General features: G+C 39.0%; 1 protein-coding gene and 1 pseudogene across 8 annotated transcripts in view; one reads left to right on the top strand and one right to left on the bottom strand.

Moving 5' to 3' along the window:
* Positions 1-3,887: 3,887 nt before the first annotated feature.
* Positions 3,888-22,219, bottom strand: part of LOC308396516 (uncharacterized protein) — a 112,010-nt gene continuing 93,678 nt past the window's right edge. For 2 of the 7 annotated variants that reach the window (XM_080881879.1, XM_080881880.1), the window contains exons 3-9: positions 6,982-7,320; positions 6,573-6,860; positions 6,342-6,428; positions 5,903-5,998; positions 5,796-5,824; positions 5,518-5,574; positions 3,888-4,390 (exon numbers count right to left, since the gene is read on the bottom strand). In XM_080881879.1, coding sequence (XP_080738005.1) covers positions 4,268-4,390; positions 5,518-5,574; positions 5,796-5,824; positions 5,903-5,998; positions 6,342-6,428; positions 6,573-6,860; positions 6,982-7,320 — 1,019 coding nt within the window. In that variant the 3' untranslated portion in view covers positions 3,888-4,267. Of the gene's footprint in view, positions 4,391-5,517; positions 5,575-5,795; positions 5,825-5,902; positions 6,429-6,553; positions 6,861-6,981; positions 7,321-22,219 lie in introns of all 7 variants that reach the window. The other 5 variants (XR_013971578.1, XR_013971579.1, XR_013971577.1 and 2 more) reach the window with 5 other exon arrangements.
* LOC308396518 (calcineurin B homologous protein 1-like) lies at positions 18,469-21,852 on the top strand (annotated as a pseudogene). The gene has a single exon. The product of its transcript is annotated as a calcineurin B homologous protein 1-like (transcript).

The raw sequence follows: 22,219 nt of genomic DNA, 5'->3' as shown, positions 1-22,219 counted from the left end.
TGCTTGACTTTGTTTTACTACTGCAGTATAATTTATCATGTACAAAAGCTTCAAATGTTGTTTCTCTGACTTAATGTTCTGATGACGTTTGTGTTACTTTGCAGGAAATAGTCAGGACCCAGATGAACTTGTGCTGGAATTCAGTGTGGGTGAGTAATATGAGCATTTATGAAGGCTGTCCATGACCCGTAATTAAATTTAGTGTCATTAGTGCCACTCATTGCAAGTGACAGTGCACATACTTTCAGCATGGAGTCTGCTCTTATGGTAGCAAAATAAATTCAGAAAATCTCCATCAAAAAGCAGCTCAGCAGCAGAAATATATATGGTCAGCTGGTTGTGAGTTAATGAGCATGTGAAATCAGTGTGAACATTTTGAAACAACAACTCTCCAACCTCGTAATTGTAAGACTGCCTGTGCAGCCACAGGAGCCTTCAGAGAGTCTTTGGCTGTATCCCAATTCAGGGTCTGCAGCCTTAAAGACCACATTCTAAGGCCGATTACGTCACAGCGACGCAACAAAGGCTGTCCCAATTCAAAGGCTGCTCGAAATGTGGCCCTCAAATGCATCCTTCATTTCCCTGAATTTTAAGCATGGGTCTGTGTAGCCTTCATGGCCCAACATATCCCAGACTTCATAGCACGGCGGTGGGTGTGGATAATTTTGCCGAAAGAAACGGCAGACGGCTAAAGAGGGGCGGCCGAAGAGTAAACTCTTAAAAGTAAGTACTGAATATTATGTCACTTATTTATGTGCAAATGTTTTTATAACAAAGTTATGTGACATTAGCAATGTTTGTACTAACTTGGTTTTAAAGCCTTTACTTCAAAATATACGCCGTTCAATAGTCGACCTTAATCTTACAGAGAATGTGATGATTTTGTGGATAATTAAAGTCAGTCATATATCCACAAACACAACAAGCTGAAAGTCAGTGATGCTGCTCGGTTTGCAGTCCTGAATATCACAGCACAAGCAGGATTCACTGCACTGTTAATGTGAGCTATGTTATATTGCTGCCTCTGTTCGGTGATGTCGAGCCAAACGCACTTTAACGTGTGTTTGAACGAGCTGACGGTTCACTCGTTAAACTGAAAGAAAGATGCTTTAATCACAGGAGTCACACATGTGTCCACTGTACCATCTGGGAACTCTTCTTGTTTAGCACTCGTAATAACACAAACACTAAATCCTCCTTCTCTTGTGCTGTTTTGTAGCAGTGTATACACCTGAGACTTTCACCTGTCTGTCTGTCCTGCACTCTCTCTCTGTTTCTTTCTCTCTGATTGTGGAATAAAAGTATGAACATGTATTTATAAGTTACACTTGTGTTTGAATCCTGCAGCTTATCACACATTTGATTTCCATGTGTGACAACTGCAAGTGTCCAGAGTGAGGACAGACTGAGGGACCCACTGCTGCACATCATCTGTGAGGCTTTGCACCCCTGATGATCCACCAGGACAAACTCAGCAGTGTGTGAGGAAGAGGAGGAGGAAGAGCCAGCAGCAGCTGACAGATGGAGAGAATAGACAGACTGTTCCCTGTTTGTGAAGGACTGCTAGGAAAGTTTAACATAACTAATTGTCTGTCCTGAATCAGTCTTATTAGGTAATGTTCAAATAATTTTATCATTCCAGTGTTTTCAGTGCAGGAGAAAGTACACAGGGCCTTCAAGTTAAACACTATGAAAGGCAGCAACAAGTTTAATGTTCAGAAACCTGAAGTATGTATCAGCAGCAGAATGGAACTAAAAATAAATGTTTGTTTCAGTTCTATGAAGCTTTGAGTATTTTGGATCAGTAGCACTGCTGTGTTTGTTGCATCATATTGCTGTAATTGTTTGTATGCTTTATATATTCTGAGGTAAGTTGATCTATAGTGTTACATCATATTCTATAAGGATGTTATGTGTTTGTATACTTTCTGCCCAGTTTGACCCATTTAGCAGAAGCCAGCCTGTTTAAGGCTCTGATATCTATTCTGTATGACTTAAAGCAGTTATGACATGGTCTGATTTTCTCACCCAATAAAGGAATATTTCATATATCAGTCTACTCTTCATTTTTATCAGAAACAGTTATCTCAGCTTGTACATTTTCACTTTACACATATTTGTAAGCACTTTTGATCATCATGTGACCTGATATGTTTGGGATGGATGGGCTGTGAATTATATAGTGAATTGTCTTATTTTGTCACTCTGTGCAGGCTTTCTACTTACAGGGTGGTGGGTCTCAGAGGACAATTGCTACCCCTGTTGAAGTGAACAACGTGTGGAGTGCAACTGGCTTTGTGGCATAGCTGGCTCTGGCCTTGGACTGTGTGTTTTTACTTTGTACCTAAACGGGACACTGGACTTTTTTAAATATTATTCATTGTTTATAGGCACGGTGGTCAGCACTGTTGCCGCACAGCAAGAAGGTCTTGAGTTCAATTCCAACATCAGGCCGGGGCCTTTCTGTGTGGAGTTTGCATGTTCTCCCCGTGTTTGCGTGGGTTCTCTCCGGGTACTCCGGCTTCCTCCCACCGTCCAAAGACATGCAGCTTGTGGGGATAGGTTAATTGGATAATCCAAATTGCCACTAGGTGTGAATGTGTGAATGAAAGTGAGTGTGAATGGTTGTCTGTCCCTGTGTGTTGGCCCTGCGACAGACTGGCGACCTGTCCAGGGTGTACCCCGCCTCTCGCCCTATGACAGCTGGGATAGGCTCCAGCGCCCCCCGCGACCCTGGAAAGGATAAGCGGAAGCGAATGGATGGGATGGATTCATTGTTTATAAATTAAATTTTAGAATTTAGAAATTGACTGTCATCATGGCAGCACCCCCTAGTGGCCTTGAAGCAAACAGTCTCCTAACTAAGCCATGGCATCTCCGGTCTCTCCTACTTTTGTATGCTCTGCTGGAGGAGCAGCATTGGATCTAGTGATACTGAGTAAGCTGATTAGGACAGGCCTGGAGAAATGTGGTTTGCATGAAGTATCAGAGGAAAAAAACAACCTTGTACAGCTCATACTTTTTATTAACAAAAATAATAATACACAAATAATAAATACTTGATTTTTACTTTAATCAGATTTGACTGGTATTTTTAAACATTCATTTCTTTGTTCCTTCAACTATTGTATTTAAGCTTATGACTCGCTCACAGTATGTTTATATAACTGTCTAAATAAACGGTGAGGATGTGGCCGCAGTGGCTGAGAAGCAAGAAATTTGCTTTTTTTTCCATTGTGAAGCATAAATAAACATACCACGAAACCCTGCACAAGGAGCCATATTTGTTTTTTGTGTGTGCATAAGATGAAGCTTTAGTATTATTACACATATGATAATGATGTTAGCATGCAACACACAAACTCAAGTGGTGTTGCCAAGATAGTTGCTGACTGGCAAGAAACTTCTAGAAGAAATCTGGTGACAGTCCAAAGCACAAATGAACATGTTTAATACTCGTGCAAGACCCTGTGGGAAGGTGCTGTATTTTGTGTGAATCAGGAAAAGTGCACGATGATGACGAGAACTTACAGAATTTTAAAAATATAACGGAATTAAAAGATAGCAGGGAGTTAGGTCGCTACTTTCCATCTAAATATAATATACAATGTTCTGACTGAGGGATTTCTGAAACAAATTAAAACGTACAGTGCTGCTATGACTTCTGAAATAAATGAAAACAGGAAATGAAACAGCAGTGACATTTGTAGGGTTACTGAAGTTTGGCTAGCTGGTATATAATGATGTGCTACGTGATTGCTAGCGACACAGCTTTGTTAGCATAACATAAACAGTGAAGCTGGAGGATGGGTGCTAGCTTTTTTCTACTCTGTAAAAGTTAACGTGAGGGTTTGCGATGGTTAGGGACAAATGCAACAACAGCGCAACAGTTTCTATTGCTTTTAATATCGGACAGTTATTCATTAATGAATACAAATGGTTATTGAAGTTATTTAGACAGGACATTAAACAATAAACTACTTTGAGAATATGGCAGCATAAAACCAGTGTAAAAGATATATTTCAACTATTTTTTGGTGTATTTATTGATGATTATAACAGAAATTTTGATCAAGCAACCAGGAAATGTGCAAACAGGTTGTGAGTTTAAAATTTTCAACACTGGGGAAGAGGTACATATACACAGACTAGTTAATGATATATACATTTTTTTTTTAACTTAACCTTTATTTATACTAGTGGTCACATTGAGACTCAATGTCTCATTTACAACAAAGACATTTATTTTTTTTTAAATCCCCACTTTTCAGTGAGCTAAGTGACTGGAAAATGTACAGTAGAGCAGGCTGCTGGGATCAGCTGTACCAGAAGAGGAAGGAGCCTTCACAGTGCTGCACGTCACTACATCAACTTCGTCATGACTCTGGACCTGGGCAACAAAATATAGCATGAACATAAAATGAATGTGAACATAAAAAATAAATGCAGCATCATACAAAAGGGTACTTGAAGAGCATATCCCAGTGCCTTATTTTGCATTTTGAATGAAGTGATCTGAATCAACTTTGCCCATGATCAATCTGTTCACCAAGGTTGATGATTTATTTTTTATTTTTAAATAACCTTGCTGACAAACAAATCAATAAGACCATCAAGCATAACTTAAAACTGTAACATACTAAGAGCTGAGGTGGAACTGAATGTTAAAAATAATTGAAGCATCCATTGCGGTTTCTGCTTTTACTTTATAAACTGTACTTATTGATCTTTGATAATAATCAGAAATGGATAACTTTTCTAACTTCTCTACCTTCGCTGTTCTGGTCCATTTATCAAAAATTCCATATTCACAGACGCACAATTTCATCCACGTCATGGGATTTAGGAGAACTGCAGCATATTTGTGTTGGTTGAAAACAGCTCTTATTCAGCTCTTTGTAGACAAATACCTCAGTAAATACACACAATCACAGTACCATAAATTACACATTGGCTGTGTGTTGCTCGCCTTTCTTTTCATACATTTGTTAACAGCTGACTATACTCAGTTAATTTTGTCCTCTCTCTAATTTCTTTTGTTTCTTTTTGAAACCCCAAATGTTCTGCCTTGGGGAAAAAAAGGACTCATGATGGGCTTAAGCAGCCATCTAAATAGCACTAAATGCCTAATGTTTATGAAGGTTAAGCAACATCTAAGCACCTCCATTAATTTTTGGAATCAAAGTTACTCAATAAAATTATCAAATTAATTCAATTATTACAGTATAGTTAAAAAATTACAAATGCAAACAAACTATTTGTTCCAGGCTTGTTATGGCCAATGATAGTCAGTTCCACTTTAACTGTAACCCCCTAAGACATCTCATTCAGTCATTCAGCATTTCTTTCAGTAGTATCAGTATCATGACATCATAAATGATGTCTCTAAATGTTGTTTTTCTGTTTCGACATCTCAGCTCACATTTTGCAACTCCTGGTCTGTTTCACTATTGTTCAGTGTATGTTCTTGATTTTAACTTTCTCACGGTGAAATTATGAAGTAGTGTGTGAACTCACCAAATCTGGAACGGTATGAGGAGCAGACTGAGTCTCTGCAGGGTTTAAACTCAGTCCCTAAAAAACAGACATAGTCCAGTTACATCAGGAGAAAAACTGTAGCTGTGAAGGCAGTTTAAATTTTGTTAAAACCCCTGAGAGATGAGCTGATTTGTTTATTTAATGCCAATATTTATCATCAATTGTACATCGTTGTCATATATTAGTAAATAGCATACCAGAAAAAACAGCATTTTGATTTTTGAGTTTTTATTTTTGATTACTGATTTGGTACTTACTGTGGTTTTAATCGTCTGTGTTTTGTTCCCTAAAATAAGAGGAAAAAAGTCCATTTCAGTTTAATTGACAATTCAAAGTCATTCAAACTTCTCATGATTAAGTTTACCAGTAGTTCTTGTCCATATGATGACTGTCACAGTAGTTATTAAAAGTGCTGCTAAACCCACAGAAACAATAATGAATCTCAAGGATGCAGAAAAATCTGTCAAAAGAATAAAAACTTCAAATTATTAAAATCTTTAGTAACACTTTTAAATTCCATTACTGTAAAGAAAAGGAATTTTTACCTTTTAAAATGTGTTAAAATATTTGGAATCTGTTGTTTACAGCTTTACTTTTTACATGTCTGGTATATAATACTGTCTTTCAATGTAAAGCTTGCAATGAAAAACACTTTACCTGAAGCTTGGGGCCATGTTTAATATTTTATGTCAACCAAAACTTTTATGACATTTTCCACTTTTTCCCCATTTAAGGTGCCACTAAAAATGCTGTGTAAAATGCAGTAGTATTGATCTTCAAAGGGTACAATTTTGAGTGACCACCTTGTGAAGCATCTTTTATTATTGTTGTTTGTGTTGTTGTGCTGCTTTCAGTTGTTCTTGTTGGTCTCTGTGTAGTTTTTTTGTGACCTGAATCAAAATGAAATGACACAATCAAAAAGTTTCTCTTATTTTTCATTTGTTGTAAGTATGCAAAAATATTTTGTGTAAAAACTTGAAATGAGCCAAACAAATGTTTTAGGTGTTTTAATCACCTACAACAGTTGATCTCACTTGTTTCCTCGCCTGAGGGCTGATGGCTAAAGGTAAACAGTTGCACTTTCCCTGTTTTGGTGTCAGTTACTTCACACTTCACAGTGTTATATCTTGAGTTGTGAATATGGTGATAAATCAGAAAAGACAGAGTGGCGGAGCAGTCAGTCTGTGAAGTCAGTATTTGTTTGCTATCCTTGCTATCCACCTCTCGACCTTTAAGCAGCCACTTTACTGTGTGATGACACTCTCCATACGTCACCACAGAGCAGCTTAACGTCACCTTATCAGTGTCCTTATGTTCAGTCACTGGTGAACATAATGTAACAATATGAAGCACAAAGGTTATCTTAATCACTTTAAATATTATTCATGTATTTTTATTTTTTTAAAATAGATCAAGGTGAAAATATTTGGTGTAAATACTTACAGGTAATAGCAGATAGATCAACCTTTGCCTGATGAAACAGAGTGTGTTGAGTTTGTATTTCTCGTAATTTGTGATGATCACAGGAATATTGACCAACTTCCTCAACTGTGAGATTCTTTATAACCAGAGAACAGGTTTCTGCAACACTCAGTCTGTCTGATTTAGTTTTGGGATTTTCACCAATCTGTCCAAGTGTGATCAGCTCTGCTGTTTGTGTGTTTCCTGAAGTAAAGGTCCACGTAGTACCATCACAGTTATTCTTTTTATTTACCCCATTTAGACAAGGCAGAGTGACGTCATCTCCAGCTTTCATAAAAATGGAGGTAATAGTTACAGATACTGTTGAGAAAATTGAAGAGAAAAATGAATTAGAAAACAGTACTTTTTTGCAATCAGTGAAGATTTACCGTATTTCCCGGACTACAAAGCGCACCCGAATATTAGCCGCACAAGCTAAAATCAGGGGAAAATCCTGTTTTGTACATACATTAGCCGCACCTGACTAAAGGCCGCAGGTGTTTCAATGTTGACTTATCATATGTAAGAGAATATGCACAAAGGGAATTGTCAGGAAAGAGATGGCTGTTTGGAGACACACCCCTTTTATTAATATTTTGAAAAACAAGTTATGGGTACATATTTGCATAACCTTTTAGGTATATGTACAAGTAGCGGTAATTACAAGTAGGAAACATGTACTGTGCTTCATAAATGAGTAACAAATGTAGTACATAACAATAACCTACAGCACACCAGAAAAATAGATTCGGCCTACCTACGGCTTTAACAAGAAGAAAAGTCAGTCATTCACCACCATCTTCCTGCCCACTAAAACCACCAAAGTCCTCTTCTCCAGTGTCGGAAACGAACAGGCTCAGGATGGCTTCGTCATCCACTCTCAGCTTCTTTCCTTCGTTGTCACTTTCAAAACCAAAGAAATCCTCGTTGTCAGTGTCAGAGTCGAACACCCTCAGAAGGGCCGTGGCGGTGTCCTCCTCTCCATCATGCAGCAGTCCAGCCCTTCGAAATCCGTTGGTGATCGTGGATGTTTTCACACTTTTCCACGCTGTCAGATTCCACCGGTGGAGTTGAGCATAACTTGCTTTTCGCATTGTTTTTCGCGCTACTTGTACGGCACTATGTTGTCTGGCGGATGGACACGTGACCAACACACCACTCTTGAACCCCGATACTGTGTGTCTGATCACATGCCCTTCCGCCAGGCAACGTAGTACCGTACAACAGCGGAACAAACAAAACAAATCGCCTTACGATATGACAAAAATCATGGATAATCCATAGAAAAGCCGCACCTGACTAAAAGCCGCAGGGTTCAAAGCTTGTGGAAAAAGTAGCGGCTTATAGCCCGACAATTACGGTAGACACAAGTTTATAAACATGTCCCACGCTCCCCTAACATCACAGTGCATGCTCAGCTGTGTAATTTACTGTTATTGACTTTAATAATATTTAGAAATGTTTCCTGTATCCTTACCTGGAATCTGAATCATCAGCATCAGACATAAAAACATTTGAATCCATCTGAATTCATCCATCGTGCTTCTCTGTCGCACTTATTTCTTGTTCTCAATCTCAACTGTCACAGTCTCTGAGCTGATGACACTTAAAGACTGTTTGCACTTCCTGCCATCAGTGAGATGTAATTTCCTTACCACAATTATATAGTAATTTTAAGTTCTCTCTTATTTTCGTGATTTCTTAATGTTCCATAAGTGGACTGTATGAGCTTTTCACATCTTTGAAATTCTTGAATGCATTTTTCGTAAAGTTAAATTATGATAAAGAGAAAGTTTACACTGTGTCCGCTTCCACGGTGCATTTATAAAAACAAAAAAAAGAAAGGGGTGTTCGAGGTGTGAAGGTTGTAATTTATGATAAATGACAACATCGATTCTGTTCCTCTTTCCTTTAATAGTATTGTCACTCACCACAGTTTGACAAGATGCTATACAGCTGCAGCTATAGGAAATATGCCAGATAAGATATTTTAGTGGTCTGAAGTGGTCTCTAAGTCTGTGATCTGTAAGTATCACTAATAACTCACTGCATTTTTGATTCTTTTCAGATGTCTTTCAGGAGCAGTTTTTCACAAGAATGTAAATTTGAATGATAAAACTGGAAGTATTTACTGCACTAATCAATGGGTCATTGCTTCTGTGTTTGAGAGGTTTATTCTGGTATAACTGTTACATATGTATATATCTGTAGGTACTCATTTCTGAATCCAGCTCTCATTCAGCACATTATTGTGTCTTTTTTCTTCATAATAATATATGTTTAGAGGTATTTTGTGCTACACAAAGATGTCATTGACACCCCCAACACCACCACCACCTCTCTCTGTCTCTCCCACTCTATATGTGTGTATTGTGTATTAACGTCATTTAAAAGAAGCAGAATGTGTGAAGATAGCTGAGATAAATGTTTCCATTATTGCAGCTTCTATTTATATTTTATTCTTTAGCAAAGAAGAACTGACTGCGAGAGTTTGGCTGCAACGATCGTCTTTTTAAAAATGCTGCCTGAGATACATCTGAATTAAGAATATCAAAAATCTAAATCAAAATTTATTTATATAGCACATATAAAACAACAATGTTGACCATAGTGCTTCACAGTCAGTAAAAGACAAAACAATAAAACAGGACAACAAACAATAGGTAACAACACAACAAGCTAGAACAGCCAACTTAAAACTAAGTTTTAAGACATGATTTAAAAGACTGGAGAGACTCGGCTGTACGAATATGAACAGGGAGGTTATTCCAGAGTCTAGGTGCCACGGTTGCAAAGGCCCGGTCACCTCTCAACTTCAGTCGAGACCTAGGTTGTGCTAGGAGCCTGTGATTGGACGATCTAAGTGCTCTGTTGGGATTGTATAAGTGGAGTAGTTCAGAAAGATAACTGGGCGCTAAATTATTCAGAATTTTAAAAGTGAACAAAAGAATCTTAAAATCTATACGATATTTAACAGGGAACCAATGTAATTTGGCTAAAATTGGAGTTATGTGTTCATAGATTCTCGTACCTGTTAAAAGATGCACAGCTGCATTTTGAATTAACTGAAGCCGGTAAAGAGAAGAGTGTTGGAGGCCCGTGTAGAGGGAGTTATAGTAGTCCAATCTGGATGTGATAAATGCGTGGATAAGATTTTCAAGGTCCTTTAACCTCCTAGGACCTGGCGTCCACATATGTGGACATCACATTTTGGGTTATTTAGACTAAAATACTCAATTTTGCTCTACATGGGCCTGATATCCACTTACGAGGACATTATATATAATGTCGCAGTATACTGCTACTGTTCTATCAAAATTTGAAACGAATATTCTCATATGTTCGGGTCTTAGGAGGTTAAAGGAAGGAACGGCTTTGCTTTAGATATCTGACGCAACTGGCAAAAGCTGTTTTTTACCACAGTGGAGACCTGTTTCTCAAGTTTAAAAGAGCCATCCAGGAACACTCCGAGGTTTTTTACAGTGAGCGAGAGATGGCTAGCGAGAGGGCCAAGGGCATCAGCTAACTGGTCTGAGTGTGACTACCAAAGACTACGATTTCAGTCTTATTCTCGTTCAGTGTAAGAAAATTATGTGATAACCAAATTTTAACTTCATGCAAACAGTTGAACAGAGGTTGCAAAGAAGCAGACACATCGGATGTCAAAGGTGAATAGATCTGGATATCATCAGCATAACAGTGAAAGGAGATGTTTTATTTTTAAAAAATGAATCCCAACAGCAACATGTACAAAGAGAAAAGAGCAGGACTGAGCACGGACCCTTGAGGCACACCACAATAAATAGGGGCAGAAGCCTACGAGTGTTGCCCCATAGCAACAGAGAACGTATTGTAGTCCCAGGGTAACTGAGGGAGGATTCATGGTCACCCGATTCAGTCCTAGCTATATGCATTAGCAAAAAAGAAACTTTGAAACTTAATCTTAAACGTAGAGATATTTTCTGTCTCCTGAATTTAAACTGGGAGCTGGACCCACAAATCATAAAAGAGACACACTAACTCACACACACCAGAAAGTGCCAAGAGTTGTACAAGGTAATTATATCTGATTTAGTTTTGCGTTTCTTTATAATGCTTTCCTAAATACAAATAAGACACTTTATGAGGGCACCTGAGCCTTGTAGACACAACAAATATTGAACAAACCTCGTTCCTGTTGTTGACAAAACATGAAATATATAGAAAAATATATCTTGATGCATTCTCAATTATCCAGGAAAGTAAATCTCCAAAAGCTGATTCTGTTCATCTGAACGTAGCGTTTTGTGGGAGAAACGTTTCGTCACTCATCCAACTTAAAGTAACCCAACAAAGTAACTTCTTCAGTCTCAGCTGACTGCAGGTTTCCCCAACTTTATAAACAGTAAATTTGCATAATGACTGAAACCAGCCCACCGAGGGAACAATGCGCTGGGAGGAACCACCCGTTGGTAGGCAGCTCTGAACACCACATCCAGAACACCCTGGATTTTGTTGAGAAGGTGAGAGATGTCATTATGGAGGCAGATGAAACCATGGTCTCGTACGACGTTACATCTCTCTTCACTTACATCCCGGTCACGGAAGCATTGGAGGTACTACTTCACATACAAGGGTCAGTTCTACAGGCAGAAACACAGGTGTGCCATGGGCTCCCCAGTTTCACCCATCATTGCTAATTTGTACATGGAAGAAGTGGAAAAGAGGGCTTTGCTATCCTACCCTGGAACACCACCAAGCCATTGGTTCAGATATGTGGATGACACCTGGGTGAAAATCAAATCTCAGGACGTACTACATTTCATGGATCACATTAACTCGGTGGACCGACACATCAAATTCACCAGGGAGGATATGAAAAGGGGCAGGTTAGCCTTCTTAGACTGTGAGATTTCCATTAGTAATGGGGGACATCTAAAAGCTGACGTGTACCGTAAACCTACACATACGGATCAGTATTTAAGGTTTGACTCTCATCATCCACTGGAGCACAAACTGGGTGTCATTAGGACGCTACAACACAGAGCAAACACCATCCCCACAGACACAGCGGCCAGGGAGGCAGAAGAACGGCACATCAAGAAAGCCCTGAGTAAATGTGGTTATCCCAGCTGGACTTCTGTCAAAGCGGGAAAGGCACCTAAAGAAAGCTCCAGCTAATCCAGGAGAGAAGGACAACCACTGCCCAAGCAAAAACCTGTAGTGATCCCATATGTGTCAGGAGTATCAGAGCAGTTGAGACGCATTTTTTCTAAACACCAGGTCTCTGTGGCTTTTAAAGCCCAAAACACACTGCGCCAAAAATTGGTCCACCCCAAGGATCGGGTCCCCCGACACAAACAGAGTAACATAGTGTACGCTGTTAAGTGCCAGGAGGATTGCCAGGATTTATACATCGGGGAAACCAAACAACCTCTGGCGAAGCGGACGGCACAACACAGAAGAGCTACCTTGTCTCGCCAGGACTCTGCGGTCTATTTACACCTACAAGCCAGTGGACACTCTTTGAAGGATGAGGATGTGCACATTCTGGACAGAGAGGAACGCTGGTTTGAGTGCGGAGTCAAGGAGGCCATTTACGTGAAAAGGGAAAGACCATCTCTGAATCGAGGAGGGGGCCTAAGGGTACATCTTTCGCCATCTTACAATGTTGTGATAGCAGCCATTCCCCAACTCTCCGTGAATGGTAGTCATGGCCATTGATCAGTGGTCTTTGATCAGTGGGTTTTGGTCAGTGGTTGTTGATCAACGGTCATGAGAATTTGCATAATTATGATTAAGGAACTGACCTCCCAGCCCATTGTTCCTTCAGTGGGCTGGTTTCAGTCATTATGCAAATGTACTGTTTATAAGATTTGGAGAACCCTGCAGTCAGCTGAGACTGAAGAAGTCACTTGGATGAGTGACGAAACGTTTCTCCCACAAAACGCTACGTTCAGATGAACAGAATCAACTTTTGGAGATAGAAAAATATAGTTTTTCATATAAACTTGATTATTGTCTGTAGTAGGGCTGCCACAAACGATTATTTTCATAGTCGACTAGTCATCAATTATTTTTGCGATTAGTCGACTAATCAGATCATGTATCCATTGGACGTAAAACATACGGCTTATTGCACCAGCATTCATCTGCTCCTATATAACTATAATTAGCTTACTGCTTGAAGTGTTTAAAGTATGTGCTAACTAAAAATAAAGACAAGATGATAGATTAGACTTTTAATGAAATTTGAAAATTGTCTCAGTGGTTTAATAAATTAAGTTGTCTGCTCTTTGCTCCCTAAAATTTAACAGGACATTGGAGTAAATTCTCGACCATCTCAAACTTCTGTTTAATCAGTTTTCTGTTTGACGTTTATTCAGATGTGTAAAATCTATAACTTTAATCTCAGCCAAACCGAATTACTCCGGAACAAATAAAACACTGAAAAAAGCCAAACAATAAAATTTTTAGGTTATCTAAGTGACTTATATATCATGTTTAACCTGAGTAGCAAAAGACCGCGGGGGTTTGAAAACGATGTGCCGGGTGTTCGCTGTTCTCCACGGATCTAGTGAGCCTTACCCCGGCTAGCTATCAAGCTGGTGGGTAACAGACGTCGCCGAAAACGTCGGTGCACTTTTGCAAATATGTGGTGTCTTGATAAACTGAGCAGATGTTTGAGGTTTAACAGCTACATTCTCTCTGAAAATATGTTAAACGTTTATTTTGTGACCCAGAAACAGTAATAAGAGTAATATTAAAACTAAGTAGCTGCCGCCATTGTTGGAAACTGGAATTGGCTGGGCCGCGCTATGAATCGGGTTTGGCCACAAAGGATACACCCGACCCATCCTTCAAATCTGGAGAAATGAAGAACGCATTGTCGACCGCATTTGGAGGCGTCTTCGAATTTGGACAGCCTTCCTCCCGTCGCTGTAACGTAATCGGCCTCGTACACAGCTACGATACCGGAGACTGCTGCTTCTTCTTCTTCTTCAGGGTTTAACTGCAGCTGGCATCCTTGTACATGCAGTGTTGCAATCTTCTGTTTCAGTCTGTTATTACACTGCTGTTTACCTACTGTTTATTCCTGCGTCTTTCGGGATCTTACAAAGCTCTAAATGACGCGTCGACTAGTGGTGCAACCGATCGAAAATCTCTCGGATCGGATCACTGTTTTAAGTCACGGATCGGATCAATTTTCGGATCAGCAAAAAAAGAAAAAAGACAAAAATTGAACATTTACTTATTTAGTTATTTAAGTATTTTTTTGCCTGTTAAAAACATTCAACTCTAGACTCATTCCACGCAATTATTTTTAAAACAATTATGGTACGATATAGGACAGTATAGGGCTTTGTATCTACCACTCAATTCAGTTTTATTTACAAAGCGCATCCCCTTTTACCCTTTTTAATTTTTCATATTTATTTCCTATCTTATTCATAGCCTTTTCCTTTTTTGTTTTCTTTAGGTCACGAGCAGTTGTCCAAGCATTTCACTACATATCGTACTGTGTATGACTGTGTACGTGACAAATAAAATTTGAATTTGATTTGAAATAGTTAAAAGTTGAAATGTGAATAGTTGATTTTTGTATTATATGATTTATTTATTACATTTTATGTGGAGTGAATAAATAAAAGTATATTTACGGTGGCCACTACAAACAAAGCACATACAAACTTCAAATCACGCAAAAACTCCAAAACACGTACAAACCCCGAAGCACGTACAAACTCCAAAACACGTAAAAACTCAGAAGCACATAAAAACTCAAAACACGTACAAAAAACAACAGAAGTGCTTCAGGATGCTAGGGGCAGTGTTGAACTTTTGTTACCTAGCGGCTACACAAGTCAGCAAGTACCAACGACCGTATTTTGTGTGTGGTAATAACAGGTAAATGAACATTTTTTTAAATCTTTTTTTTTTATTTCACTATATATGAATTCTTGTGTATACATACACAAACAATACACATATGCTTTCATGCTTTCAATTGTGTAATTTAAGTGATCTAGGTAGCTCTGTTTTGTAAGAGTTTGTACGTGTTTTGTCTCTAGGGGCCACCGCATATATTTATATATAAACATTTATAAATAAAACCATTTTTTTTACATTAGTAATTCCTTTTGTGCATAATTTTATATTATTGTTAATAACAAATTAATTAAAGCAACAAAACAACCTGAAGAGCCGGTTCGGAGCCGAAAGAGCCGGCTCTTTTTAGTGAGCTGAACCGAAAGAGCCGGTTCTTTAAAAAGAGCCGGAAATCCTATCACTACTGGACACCACCTGCATGAGGTGTTTTAGGCATGTCCTGGAGGTAGGAGGCCCCAGGGCAAACTGAGGGCTCGGTGGAGAGATTACATTTCACAGTTGGCTTGGAAATAATTCAGTTTTCCCCCAGATGAGCTGGAAGAGGTGGCTGGCAAAAGGGAGGTCTAAGTTTCTCTCCTTAGATTGACCAAACCCATGACCTTGAACCTGGATATATAGGACAGGGAGGATAAATAAAAGGATGTTACATTAAACCAGTGGTTCCCAAACCTTTTTTTTTTTTTTTTTGCTAGGCCCCTGTTTGTTTTACAAGAAAATCTTCGCAGCCCCCCGGCACAAACACATCCTCAAACCACACACAACCATTTATTGTTTTCAAACTCCACTGCAGTTTCTTTTACACCTCAAACCTTTAGAAAACCAAAAGCAAACAAATAAAACTACAATAAATTACAGGTTGGAACAAAATAAACTAATACCATCTTTATTTTAAGCGTAGTTGTTTCTTTCCCCCTTTGTAAGAATAATTTTTCAAAACATGCCTCTGTGCAAAGTGGGTTTAAAAACATAAAACGTGATTTGGACAGGGGAAATGGGTTTTGGTTTAGACACAAATACATATTGATTGATTGATTGATTGAATCTTTATTTTGAACATGTTGAAAAAGTATAAAAAAAAAAAAAAAGAATTAAAAGAGACAAATGAACAAAGCAAACAAAAGGAAAACGAGCAACCACAACTCCAAATAACGTCCATGTTCAAAAAGGAGCAGGAAGAAGCATAAGCTTATTTAATCCCACCCCTTTTCCACTATCTAGTATCAATAGACTACAGAAATACCTCCTTGTAATTACATTATATGTTATGTGTAATTTTATTTTTATTTTTTTTTAATATATACACATATATGTTTCTATCTATCCATACCTACGTATATACACACATACGCACATATACACATTTTCAATAACCCCATTAACACCTGAAGGATACACAACCTACAATTTTATATATATTTTATATATATATATATATATATATATACACACATACATACACACACATACACATATATATATATACATACATATATATATATACATATACACATATATATATATACATACATACATATACACATACATATATACCCATACCAACAAACCCGTGCATGCGCACACACATGAAAATATTAGACAAGAACACCCTATCAAATCTCTACCTTTTCCCTGTACCCTGTAAAAACCATATCCTTAAACCGCTTTTTAAACTGCGCCATGCTTGGACATTGCTTCATATCTTTACTTAGTCTGTTCCACAGCTTCACTCCACACACAGAGATGCAAAAACTTTTTAATGTTGTACGGATACGAGGATGTTTTAAATTTAATTCCCCCCTCAAATTGTATCCCTGTTCCCTTTTAGAAAACATTTTTAGAATATTGTCAGGAAGCAGGTTATTTATTGCTTTATATATAATTTGTGCTGTGAAAAAATGAACCAGATCTGTGAATTTTAGAATTTTTGATTTTAAGAATAGTGGATTTGTATGATCTCTGTAACCAGTTTTATGGATTATCCTTATGGCCCTTTTTTGTAATATAAAGATTGATGATAGCGAACATTTGTAAGTATTGCCCCAAACCTCTGCACAGTAATTCAAATACGGTGCAATCAGGGAACAATAGAGAATGTGGAGTGATTTGTGGTCCAGAATGTGTTTTACTTTACTCAAGATTGAGACACTTCTTGAAATTTTGTTATGTATATGATTTATATGAGACTTCCAGTTTAATTTATCATCTATAATCACACCAAGAAACTTATGTTCAAGTACTCTTTCAATTTCCACACCATCTACATGAATCTGCACTTGTGCATTTCTAAGGGAATTCCCAAATAAGATAATTTTAGTTTTACTTAGATTTAGCGATAGTTTGTTCCTGTTAAACCATTTTTTAATTTTGCACATTTCTGAAGTAATTGTATCCAGCAGCTCCTTTAGATTCCCCCCAGAACAAAAAATATTTGTGTCATCTGCAAATAATACTAATTTTAATATATCAGATGCCTTACAAATATCATTTATATAAATAATAAATAATTTGATTTAAAAAAAAAAAAAAAATCTTCTTGGGATCGCACATACTTCTTTTTGTGCCTCTAAAACATCCTTGTTTGTCTTTCCAGAAAAGACATATGATGTCGTAACTGTCGGAGCACCGGCCTCTCACTGTTTCTAAAAATGGCGTTCTGAGGAAGCTCATCCAGAAGTTTGAGGAAGCAAAGAAACAGTAAGTTGAGAGTAAAGTCGGGCGTCACATTAGGGCTGGGCGATATGGCCTAAAATCCATATCGCGGTATAATTTGAAGCACGTGCGGTAACGATATATATCGCGAAATATTCTTTTCTTCTGTATAACATATTTTCCACACTATATGACACACTTAATAAATTTTCTCAAAAATCGAAAGTGTGCCTATGTATGAATTCTGGTTGTGCTTACTGACCTCAAACCGATTTTGGCGTGCAGAAATCTGTTAAAAACTGTTTTAGTACAACTTTGGTAAGCTGCACTGCTTGATGGATTGTCAGAGCATTACGGCTGCCGTAGTGAGGAGCTTCTTAAATGTTGGTTTAGTGTAAGCTCAGCTTTTTAACTAATGTAAGAAGTGTTATAACTGACTCGTTTTTAATACCTAAATCTGGCCTCAGTGCACAAACCTAAATGAATCGGTACATATGAAAGCGCCCAAGTCACGAGCTGAGTTCAAGGACATGGATAAAACAAAAAGGTTCAAATTTGTGCCCAAAAACCCCACAAATCAGTGTCACTGTTTTAAAATCTGCTGCGAGACCGCTCTAAATGTCAGCTTTTTCTTTACGTAAAGACTGGGGTCTGTAACATATCAGCTCGTTTCTTATTTATTAAAGAACATGCCTGACACCAGGCTTTTGAGTCAAACGGCTCCATTCGATCTCTGCAAGTATTTTTAAGTATTTTTAGGTTCTTTCCAGCAGGATTTGTGGCTAGTTCTGGAGCTTGACCCTAAAAGATTTCAGTGTGTCGGTGCTTCTGCTTTCCCTGTTGTCCTTCTGTTCCGTCTTTTTTTCTGTTTCTGTCAAATTTAAAAACAACTGCACTCTGAAATACACACTCTTTGCAAGATGTTGTCTAAACTAGTGGTTGGAAGGCATATTTGTGTTTGGTCTCTGATGGTTTATTTACACTTTTTGCAGGCCACGCCCACGGACTACAGCGCCATGATGAGCAACAAAGCCAAGAAGTCTATGGACTTCCTGCTGATGCAGGACACCGCCCCGACGATAGCCACGGACGTGTCACTGCAGTACCGCCTCGACATCGTCTTCTGCCAAACGGTCACCTACACATATTTTAATTATTGTATGTCTGAGCTGATGCGTTTATCCTGGAGTGACTCAGAGTGAAGGAGAAGGCCAAGAAGAAGTGTAAATATCATAGAAGCAAGGAGTTCAGAGCTCTACGACTTAGTGTCTTTATGGTATTTATGTGTGTAATGGAGACCAGGGGTTCCATTACCCTTACTTGTATTTTTATTAATTGACTGACTGATTTGTATTTAAAAACCGTAATGAAGAAAAACACACACTGGTTGATTGTGATTCTTTATTAGGCTTTTTGGGTTGTTATTTAAGTGACTCGTTAAAGGTGAAGAGACAGGGGGACTGGCCATCCTACCTGTGTCAGGAAAAGAACCCGTGTTAGAGCTGTTCACATTTAATCATTTGTCTGTAACCTAAATTAGTTGTATATGTAAAAAGAGAAGTGTTAACAGTACTCACTTTGTAAAGAGTAAAAGCAGCTCAATCACCTGCTTATGAGCTCCTGGAGAAAACCAATGTGCCAGGCTAGGGGAGTGTGTGTTGGAGTGATTTTGTTAAAAGTTGTCATTATTGTGCTTGGACCTTGTCTTGAACTGTATGTTCAGATATTTTCTGTTCCTCCCCCACATGTAGGATGTTGGGGATGTTACTAGCTATAGTTTTCAACTGCAGGCACAATCTATGTAAGATTCTGGTTTCCTTATTTGGTAAGGAGTGTTCACTTCCTGCCCTTTATGGGCTCACCATGTAAATGGTGGACTGTTAAAGAGGTTAAGCCATATACGAGGTTGAGGGGAGATGACCCTTTTATGACTAGAGATGCGGTTAAAACGTTTGTAAGCAGGAAGTCACGTATACAGACACACATACACTCTCTCTCACTCACACACACACACACACACACAGTGCCTTAGCTTTTACCACACAACATATGGGGTTTACAATGGGCGGTTGTGTAACTGTTTTCATTCAATAAAAGGCTGGAGTTGGAGTTGTCTGAGTTTGGGTGTAGAGCTTGCAACTCTGAGAATCCGACCAGGCTTCCCCTGCACAAGTAAAAACCAATCGAGCTCTGATTGTCTTACTTTGTTCTGAGTCAGCGAGGGCTGAAACCTAACTGTGTGGTTAAGGTGTTTTAATAGAGACTCTTGGAGAGCTTGCGCAAGACGCCTTAGCGAATCATCTCGATTTTAAACCTCCGTTAACATCTCACCATGGGATCCAGAGCGTCCAGATTACTCAGAGAAGAGGAAATTGAAGAAATTAAGAAGGAAACTGGCTTTTCCCACAGGAAGATCACTCGCCTGTACAGACGTTTCACCAGCCTGGATAAAGGGGAAAACGGCACCCTCAGTCGAGAAGATTTCCAGAGAATCCCCGAGTTGGCCATCAACCCTCTGGGAGATATAATCATCAACGCATTCTTTCCCTTTGAGAGGACCAGGTAAATTTCCGGGGCTTCATGCGGACCCTGGCTCACTTCAGACCAATCGAAGACAACGAGAAGAACAAGAACCCCTCAGCTACAGAGCCCCTGAACAGCAGAACAAACAAGCTGCTTTTTGCTTTCCGTCTATATGACCTGGACAGAGATGGCAAGATCTCCCGAGATGAGCTCCTGCAGGTCTTGCGGATGATTGTTGGAGTCAACGTTTCAGATGAAGAACTCGGCAGCATTGCTGATAGGACCATCCAGGAGGCTGACACAAACGGAGATGGCTACATTTCCTTCAATGAGTTTATCATGGTCTTGGAAAAGGGAAATGTAGTTCAGAACCAATAAAACATTTAGAAAAATGTTTAAAGGAAGAGGTCGATAAACATAAGCCAGGCAAGACAAAAACAAAACTCATGACTGAGTACATGAACTTTTTTCAGCCATGGAAACAGGAAGAACAAAGGCGTGCTGAAAATAGAAAGCAGAAACAGTCTAGACAGCAACTCACATCTCAGGCCAGTAATAAACCACCAGTTCCACAGGTGGCCTGTTCACAACCACCACCATATCAGCCAGAACCCTCAGCCTCAGAGGCACCCACAACCACAAAAAAAACCCCAACGAATCCGTTCCTACCACCACAAGGCCCATACGCCTCAGCCAGACACCAATTGAATTAAATGTCTCGCGACGTCCCCACACACAAAGAGCAAGAAGAAATAGGGACAGATCCTTACAACAGGGACATGGGAGGAGTTCCAGACCCACCTGGCCCTTATGGCCTGTTCCCCCTCATAGAAAAAAACCTTTCCGCCGAGTGGAAGGATTTAGGCACGATTCTCAGCAGGGTACAAAATGACCATTAAGAGAAAACTGAAGATACCCATGAAGGTTGGCTCCAAAGCCGTAGAACAGGGTGTATGAGGTACACACTCGGGTGGACCCTCATCACGACCCCAAGCACACATTTAGACATGCCTACAGCACACTACTGTCTCACAGAAGATAGTTACTGACAAAATATGGTAAATACGTCCTGACCAGACATATCCAGCCTACCAAAAACTTTGTGGTCAACAGGCCCGACCGACGTGGGCCTAATAAAAAATGCTGATGCAATTAAAGTTAAAACCATCTCAAACCACTAGTGATGGGTCGTTCGCGAACGAAATGGCTCTTAGAGCCGGCTCTTTGACGTGAACGACGCGAGCCGGCTCCTTATCGCGAGCCGTCACGTGGTTTTTTTGTTTTTTTTTTCTTTCTCTCAGCCTCTCTCTCGCACTTTTTTTCCGCTTCACTCTGCACGCGAGCCTTGTGCTTTACGCTGGGCAGAGGGGGGAGGGGCGGTAGTTACACTCAGTAGCACAGGAACAGAGCCAGAGAGAGAGAAAGAGAGGCAGGGACAACAACATTAGAAAGGTATAGTAATCATCCACAACTATTTTCGGTTGCAGATGATAAAGGATTGAGAAAGTTTATTCATGCAGGTCCATATGACAGAGAATATGCATGTTCTTTTAGTTTTCATATTATAATTTATATTTAATTGTGTTGTGGTTTGCAGTGTTTTGTGTTCTTTTCACTTTAAATTTGTGAAAGGAAAAAGCTGAAAATTTAAATAGTTAAAACTTGAAATGTGAATAGTTGATTTTTGTATTATATGATTTATTTATTACATTTTATGTGGAGTGAATAAATAAAAGTATATTTACGGTGGCCCCTAGAGACAAAGCACATACAAACTTCAAATCACGTACGAACTCTGAAGCATGTACAAACTCCAAAACACGTAAAAACACGTACAAACTCCAAAACACGTAAAAACTCCAAAAACACGTACAAACTCCGAAGCACGTAAAAACTCAGAAGCATATAAAAACTCAGAAGCACATAAAAACTCAAAACACGTACAAAAGACAACAGAAGTGCTCCAGGATGCTGGGCGCAGTGTTGAGCCTTTGTTATCTTGTGGCTACACAAGCCAGGCAAGTACCAACGACCGGATTTGGTGTGTGGTAATAACAGGTAAATGAACTTTTTTTAAAATTATTTGAATATATATATGAGTGCCTGTGTATAAATATACAAACAATACACACATGCTTTCAATTGTGTAATTTAAGTGATCTAGTAGCTCTGCTTTGGA

Source organism: Rhamphochromis sp. 'chilingali', assembly GCF_963969265.1.
Source record: "Rhamphochromis sp. 'chilingali' genome assembly, chromosome: 5".
Classification (NCBI taxonomy): domain Eukaryota; kingdom Metazoa; phylum Chordata; class Actinopteri; order Cichliformes; family Cichlidae; genus Rhamphochromis; species Rhamphochromis sp. 'chilingali'.
This window is presented reverse-complemented; position numbering and strand designations above follow the sequence as displayed.